General features: G+C 48.0%; 1 protein-coding gene across 2 annotated transcripts; it reads right to left on the bottom strand.

Annotated features, from left to right (window-relative positions):
• Window positions 1-4,013: 4,013 nt before the first annotated feature.
• LOC116859221 (melanoma-associated antigen B2-like) lies at window positions 4,014-7,858 on the bottom strand. 2 transcript variants are annotated; one of them, XM_032844341.1, is made up of 2 exons: window positions 7,771-7,858; window positions 4,014-5,136 (listed from the first exon to the last, which is right to left on the bottom strand). In XM_032844341.1, the coding sequence occupies exon 2, from the start codon at window positions 5,129-5,131 to the stop codon at window positions 4,097-4,099; it is 1,035 nt and encodes a 344-aa protein (XP_032700232.1). In that variant the 5' UTR covers window positions 5,132-5,136; window positions 7,771-7,858; the 3' UTR covers window positions 4,014-4,096. The 2 variants fall into 2 exon arrangements, with proteins under 2 accessions (XP_032700232.1, XP_032700233.1); XM_032844342.1 differs by lacking the exon at window positions 7,771-7,858 and adding an exon at window positions 7,031-7,065.
• Between the last annotated feature and the right edge of the window lie 176 nt (window positions 7,859-8,034).

Genomic DNA, 8,034 nt, shown 5'->3' with positions numbered 1-8,034 from the left:
ATTTCAGCTCAGGTCCAGATCTCAGGGTCCTGAGATCGAGCCCTGCCTTGGGCACTGTGCTGGGTGCAGAGCCTGCTTAAAGATTCTCTATTGCTCTCCCCCTACCCCTCAACCCCAGCTCATGTGCACACTGTCTTTCTCTCTCCGAGAGGGAGAGAGAGAGAGAGAGATGCAAGGATTTTCTATTTGTTGTACAAAATACCAGAACGTTTATACTTATACTGATCAATAGCAATATATGTGATACATATTATTCATAAACACAGATACTGAAGTCAAATAAACCTTCTATTTCAAGGAACAGTACTTTAAAAATACCAAAAAGAAATTACAAAATAAAAACAGATAAATCTCCCATTTACTCAAGTAAAGCAAGAACAAAAAGAAGACAATGTGCTCCTTTCAGCTCTACCTAGGTGCTTAACTACTTATGAAAGGATGTTGACCTCTTTTTACCATAAGATGAATCCCACCCCGACTTCACTTGATGTGGGAGTTGCTACTGGTCTTGGCCCTAGCACACTCCCTGGCTATGGCAGCAGTGCCAGGCCTGGCTGCAACTCTGGTTCGGGTTCTCTCACACATCTCAGTCTTTTTACACTTCATAATGTGTTGGAATTCAGGACCGCCAAGGGCTGACAGCAGGAACTAGACTCTACAGGCCACCAGTGTTCTGGGTAGGTGCTTCCTTCATTCTTTTTAAGGGAATTCACATTTACATCTGACAACTTCCTCTTCCGACCTGAGATTGCCTTCCTTAGACCAAAGCTCTCAAGACCCTGACAACTGCTATGAAAAACTGAGGAGATTCTCAGCCTAACAGCTCTGCCTGGAGCCTTCTAGCTTTGAGGAAAGGCAGGGGCTGCACTGTCTGTAACACCCAATATTCTGGGATGTTGCTTTCTCCTTTTTCCAGTTCTGGTTAATGGGTATCCTCCTAAAAGCTTTTGTCACTTCCGTTAAAGGCTTCTTGGGAAATGCCACATCCCTGAAAATTCTTGAGCAGTTTCCCTACCCAGACCTTGCAGAGAATGGTCCTTGTCCTAGGAGTGATAAGAGATGCAAAATCCACAACAGCACAAATCAGGGGGCCCATGTAAGTACGCTGTAAGAAAAATAAAATGTTGTTCTATTCCTTCTCTTTCCTGGACAGGCTTTTAAGGTCTCATGTAAACTTGGTTCTAATATGTTTGGTTTTTTTAATAAGGAAGTGGTTGAGTCAGATAACTTTTTTGAGCCCCTGATCTTTTAAGGTTATCTGAAATCATATATGTAGATGATCCTCTAGCCTGCAAGTATTATCTCTTTTTTCCCCCTTTATTCAAACCTCACATTTATTTTAGTACTATTACTGCTCTGGCATATCCTAATACATCTGCTATAGAGTAGCTGCTTGCCTCATTCCTCATACAGCATTTCTTTTTTAAGATTTATTTACTTATTTTAGAAAGAGTGTGAGCCTGTGAGTACGGGGAGGGAAGAGGGAGAGAATCTTCAAGATGACTCCCTACTGAGTGTTGGAGCCCAACACAGGGCTCAGTCCCACCACCCATGAGATCATGACCTGAGCCAAAACCAAGAGTTGGATGCTTTACCAATTGAGTCACCCAGGTGTCCCCTCATATAGGACTCTTACCTTGACATTGTCATGGCTGGGATTCCGCTTCTAAATAGCCAGCATGTAAGCCAAAGACTTCGTTTCCATGAGAGCTTCCAGGTAGAAGTCCCGGGGCACTTGAGACTGCCAGCTCTTGCCTGTGCCTCCCAGGCTAACAGTAGAGAAGGTGTTAGGTGTAGCCCAGTCAGCTGTGGGTTGGGTGATTCCCCGTGTCCACACACAGTGTATTCACTTGGCCCCTGCACCCTCCCTGGGACTCTACTCTCTCTGCTTATCTGAAGATAAAGCCTTGGGACAAAGGTCACACCTTCCTGGGACCTGAGTTAAAGTCAGTGTTAGCTACAAGCAGCCAGGACCATTCTGAACTCACAGAGCTGACAACTGGGACAGGATTTTTATGGAATCCTACTGTGCTGGCTGGGTCCTTTCATTGCCCTCTTTCAGGTCGATCTCCATGATTTCTGAGACTGATATTCCTTTCTGCCCTTAGATGAAGGCTTTTATGCCCGTGAGAAGCCTTAAGACTAAGTGAGGGTATGTTCAGCCTGACAACTGCATCTGAGACTACCTGTGCTGAAGAACAGATGGGCCTGAAGTTCCTGGCATTGCCTGTATTCTGTGGAGTGGGTCTCCCCAATCCTCCTACAAGGGGCCCTCACCTTGGTTTCTGTCTCTAGGACTTAAGGCTTCCTAGGAAATTCCAAAGCTCTGCAAACTCTGGAGCAGCTTCTGCCTTGTGAACCTTGCGGAGAATGCGCCTCTATCCTGGGAGGGATGTGAAACGGGGAAGCTGTAGCCCAAGGCAGGAATCCCAGGCCCAGGGGTGGGCCGTCAGGGGAAAAAATACACTGATATCTTCTTTCCGTTCAGCAGCCAGGTGGATTCTCATGTAACGTCTGTTCTGCAAGATTTCCTTTCTACAGGTAACAGACTGTCCAGGCTGATTTGAGAGCCCCTGATCTTTTGAGGTTCTTTAACATTACAAATGTAGATGGTCATATGGTCATATGGTCACCTAATCCTGTCATCTATTTATTTATGCCTCTCAATTATTTTGGTATTCTTTTTGCTCTGGCTATATATTCCAATCCAGCAGTTTGGACACAAAGCCATTCTTTTTATCACCTAAGACAAATTTTGAAGTACTGAGGAGAAAACTGAAATAAGAAACACAGGGTGTGTCTCAGGGTGGGAGGAGTAAAACAGTGTGGGCTCTATAATAATTTAGACCAGGAGGTGCGCCTGGGTGGCTCAGTTGGTTAAGTGACTGCCTTCGGCTCAGGTCATGATGCTGGACTCCCAAGATCAAGTCCCACATTGGGCTCCCTGCTCAGCAGGGAGTCTGCTTCTCCCGCTGACCTTTCTCCTCTCATGCGCGGTCTCTCTCTCGCTTGCTCACTCAAATAAATAAATAAAACCTTTAAAAAAATAATTTAGACCAGGAGTCCAGTCCCAGCCCTGTCATTTACTTGCCCTATCAGTTCTGGTTCTCTATGAAGTAAGTTTGATAAGCTCTGTCTTGTAGGACTGATGGAGTGTGTGTAATGTACAGAAAGCATCTGTTGCTGGGCCTGTCTTCTACTGGGACATTAGGGAATGGCAGTTATTACTATGATTATCTTGACCTCAGACATTACCATCTATGCAGCTGAGTTTTGTTTTGTTTTTTACAACTAAGACATGTCAGAGAATATGCAGTGCTCTAGCCAAGAAAAACCTCCCAATCAGCCAAAATTCTGCTTAGGAATGAAAACTAAGTAATATGTTCTCTCCACCCCCTCTTTACCATGCTTTTCACTTGTTCTTTATGAAGTACTATCTCACCCTCTTCCATAAGGACAGCTGCTCCTAGAATCTATAATTGCATGGGCAGCGGCTGGGTCTTCTTTGACTAAACATCCCCAGTACAAGCACGAAGACTTCCCAAGAACAGATGCTCAATGTCTGTGTAAAATAAGAGACACGAATAAAGAGGTCTGATTCATTATGACTTATATTCTCAAACATTCTTAACAAACATAAACAAATTGAGGTATGCATCTTTTAAATTAGCAAAAAGTAAGACAAACCAAGAATTAACCAATTTTTACTCAATCACTCTATCTATCTATCTATCTACCTATGTACCTTCTGGTCGCAACTGTTTTAGTGTGGAACTCTTTTACATTTCCAAGGATATTCCTATCCTAAAGCTATATTAGCTTGTTCTGGATCACAAAAGTGATTTAAGGATTTCCAATTTGTATTTCAAATTGGAACAAAACAAAACAAAAACTCTTACTCCTAAGCCTGATAAACAGCAATAAATGTGTGATCCATGTTATTCATAAACTTATATTCTGAATCTAAGTAAACTTTCCGTTGAAAGGAACACTGCTTGAAAAATGTAAAAAAAAAATGATAGTTATTTTTGCATATCAGGAACACTAGTTAACAGGCCTTTCCAATTACAAAGCAAAGAATCTGCCTCAGCCCTCTCTAGGGAGGAGAGGAGAGGCCGGACTTAGTCTGGGAACGTGCACCAGCCCGGGTAGTAGAGGCAGCCCCAGCTGTGGCTCTGGCTCGGGCTCGCTCTTCCTCATCTCGCAGAGCCTCTTGGTAATGCGGGGGGAAGGCGCTGGGGACGGTATCATGGATCTTCGCCAAAAACTCCAGGACTCTCATCTTGCTGGTCTCCGCGTGGGCTCTCGGGCCCCACAGGAACTCGTAGCATGGAGGATCACTGTTGGCCACCTGGCGGTACTCCAGGTACTTTTCCTGCACCAGATCTTGGGTGATGAGCTTCCTGGGCTCCCCGAAGATGAAGTGCCTCCTTCCATCATGGATGCCCAAAATATTCAGGAATTCCCAGATTTCCTCCTCAGAGGTGCGGTTGCCATTCAAGAAGATCACACCCAGGAGAGGCATGAGAAGCCCATTCTTAGGAAAGCCCCAGGCACTGCTCACACTGCCATCGGTGGTGAGGTCTAGGCTGCTGACCAGGATATAGGAGTGACCGCCAGCCTTGACTTCCTTTAATTCCAGGCCAAAGACCAGCTCAATGCGCTCAGAGGCTTTCCTGAGGATCTCAGGGAAGTGCTCCCTGTACCTTTTGTGGATGATCTTCAGCATGTCTGACTTTTTAATGGGCTCCTTCAATTTATACTTATACAGCAGGAACTGCACCAGCATCCCCACCTTCTTGGTTAGAGGATCTTTGCGAACACTCTCAATGGAAGTTGAGGCCTGGAAGGAATTTTTCCTTTCCTTAACCTGGCGTTTGGCACCTACATTAGATCTTGGGCGTGAAACATGTGCAGCAGCACTGGTGGTGGCCAAGCCTTCCTGAGGCTCCTGGGAAGTGCCAGGAACAGGGGAGCCTGAAGGAGAATCCCCAGAAACAGGAGAGGAAGGAGGAGTGGTCTTTTCCTCCTCTCCTGTGGTGGCCTGGGCACTCATAAGACCTTGGGTCTCACCTCTGTTACGGCGGCGTTTCTCACGAGCACGGAGCTTACTCTTCTGACCACGAGGCATAATGGCTGTGATCAGAGATAGCAAGTAAGGGTGTGAGTCAGTGAACAGGTGATTTGAGCCCCTGCAGGAGGGAGAGTAAGATGGTTTTATCACCTTTGACAGGTAGATTTCACTTTGGCTTTATCAAAGGCCACCTCTGCAGGGTCATTCAGAGTACTGCTCTAGGACCCCACAAAGGCTCCTGTTCTTTTGGTCAGCTGTCCCCTAAGAATCCCAGAGAGGAGCCATGGAACGCTTAGAGTATGTCTTATTGGCATCCTGCTAGCCCTGCCTTGGGTTTACTCAGCTGAGAGCAGGTGTTTGCAGTAAGGTCCCTTGTGTTCTGGCATTCTGGGTCCTCTCAGTTTATCCTGTCAATTCTTGGCAAAGCTAGGGGAACCCTCCCTTCTGCTACTTTGAAGATGATACCTCAAACTCCCTGGGACCCAGGAGAAGGAACTGAAGGGGTGCCTCAGTCTACCTCCCTGCTAGAGAATACCCAGTGCTGGACCTCAGTAAGGTCCTCTCTGTCCTAAGTTCATTTGGCTCCTCAGCCTCCTTTAAGGTCCTCGTCTTGGCTACTTGAAGGGCTTGGCACCACTTCGCTTTGCTGACTGATGGCTGCACCTTCAGACTAAGACTGTCACAGCCTTGAGACCTGATATAAAGAAGTGAAGGGCATGCTCAACCTGACAGCCCTTCCCTGTGATTTCTTGGGCTGAAATCAAAGGGTTAATATGGATGTTTTGATGTCCTCTTTATTCAGAACTGGATGACCCCTTGATTCCTCACTCGGGTTCCTCAATCTGGCTCCTAGTAGAGAAGCTCCACTTTTTCTCAAATGGATGCCTATGTCCTGGTAAGAGCGAACCTCCTTGAGTCCCAAGAGGAAAAAGTGAAGACAACCTTATTTGACCAAACATGGTCCCTCAAGAGTAAAAGCTACTGCAGGCAGGTTTGTGTCCTATGGTAGGTGGCCCCTGACAGGATCCCAACTCAAGCTCTAAATCTGACTCAGATTTCTTCCTCTGCTGACCTAGAACTGCTCCCCTCAGACAAAAGACCCTCACTGTCCTGCTATTGTGGAGTGAGAACTGATTAACACTTCTGCCTGACATCTATCCTTGAGGTCTCCCAGGGCTGGTAACAGGCAGGATTCTTTGGGGCCCCACTGATAGGGCATGGGACATGTCCACAGTTCTCAAGGTTTTCACTATGACATGTGGCATAATCTCAAATCCTCCCTCTGCTGGCCTGAGACTGCCACTTTGACCTGGTTCCTCACCTCCCTGAGATGTTCTGGGAAGAAGTAGGTATAAGGCATCATGTCACCATGCCCAAATTTCCCAGGTGTGAAAACATGGCTTTACGTACCCCCTCATCTTTCTTGGAGGAGTCCTCCATCCTTCCTGGGTAACAGAACCTTGACTCCTGTTCGGGAATGGGTCTATTTTGCTGAAAGGAGCTTGCTCCATTAGACCAAGGCCCTCCCCTTCAAGATCACCTCCAGATAAAATGAGGGGGCACCTCAGGCTGCCAGCTCTGCCTGGGGCCTCCTTTGCTGAGTTTGGGAGTTGTCAGGTTGAGCCCCCAATTCCCTTAGTTGCTAGAGGGGAAAGCAGCTCTCTCAACATGTGTCTACCCTTCCTGGAGCCTCCTAGAGCAGAGTACAGGGGGGGCTTGCCAGTGTGGCCCCCTCTATTGGGTAAAGGCCTGCTCAAAGCACTCGGGGACCTCATCATGAATCCAGTTAGGATCTAGCTCTCCACCCCGAAAATTGGGCCTACTCCCACAGACCAAGGCCTTCTCCGTGAGACTTTCTAGGCCAAATTTGGCCTGCCAGTCGGCCGGGACCAACTGGGGGGCCAACTTCATTATGTGGGGGTAATAGTCTGTCCAGTTCCCTCTCAGGGTCCTCACCTTAACTTTACACCAGTCCCGGGAAACCAGACGCCAACGAACAAAGGAAAGCCGTGCCCAGTGGTCGAAGTCCCGCCCACAACGGAAGTCGGATGATCTGCATCCGGGGGCGGGGGGGGGTACGAGGGGTGGGATCTCAGGGCTATGAGTGAGTGGGGGGCTCTGTGGGACCCCCAGTGCTTGTGGCTCCTCCCTCTACTGGCCCAGTCTCACTGGCCCCAGGACCTCCTGAGTTCTTAGAGGGGAATTTCTGGTCCTGCTGATCCCTCGGGGCTACTCCTTCCTGGGCTGCATGAGCCTGAAAGCAGGAGCAGGGTTCTGGGAGGCATTTTGGTTTTGGGGCTTTGTTTGTTTGTTTTGTTTTTTTCAGAGGGAGGGGACGGGGTGGGAATGGGGAGAGGGAGAGAGAACATCTTAAACAGGCTCCGTTCCCAGGGCAAAGCCCCATGCAGGGCTGGATCTCATTACCCTGAGATCATGACCGGAGCTGAAATCAAGAGTCCTAAGCTTAAAGGACTGAGCCACCCAGGGGCCCCAGGGAAAGCCTCCTCGCACCTCCTTACACACTCACTCTGCTTGCTTGAGGCATCTCCCTTCACATCAAGGCCTTCACCTCTCTGAGACCCTTATGAGCAATCAGGGGACATCTCATATGCCAATCCTTGTGTGGGTCCTCCCAGAGTTGACACCAGGACCCCTCTTTCCTGGGGTGGTTTGCTCACCCCTCACTGATTCCTTACCTTGACTCCTAGCAGAGTATAGAATTCCTCCATCTGCCAAGCTGAGATCACCTCCTTCTGACCAGGGACCTCACCTCCTTGAGTCTCCTGAGGAGAAAATAGCACAAGACAAAGACCTACAGGACCTGCTTTGTTTGTTTGCTTGTATATACAGGATGCTGGCAAACCTGCTTGAGGGGGAAGTAAAGGGCCTTGGCTTGATATTCCTCCTGAACCTCCCAGATCTCACAGCAGGGGTGGGGCAGGATTCTGAGGTCCCTCTCC

Source organism: Lontra canadensis, unplaced genomic scaffold (genome assembly GCF_010015895.1).
Source record: "Lontra canadensis isolate GAN:19392208 unplaced genomic scaffold, GSC_riverotter_1.0 scaffold151, whole genome shotgun sequence".
Classification (NCBI taxonomy): domain Eukaryota; kingdom Metazoa; phylum Chordata; class Mammalia; order Carnivora; family Mustelidae; genus Lontra; species Lontra canadensis.
The sequence above is the reverse complement of the archived record's forward strand: the minus strand, read 5'-3'. Positions and strand labels throughout refer to the sequence as shown.

What these genes read in the sequence shown, in the direction of transcription:
- LOC116859221 (XM_032844341.1), bottom strand. Translation starts at nt 5,131, where the DNA reads ATGCCTCGTGGTCAGAAGAGTAAGCTCCGTGCTCGTGAGAAACGCCGC.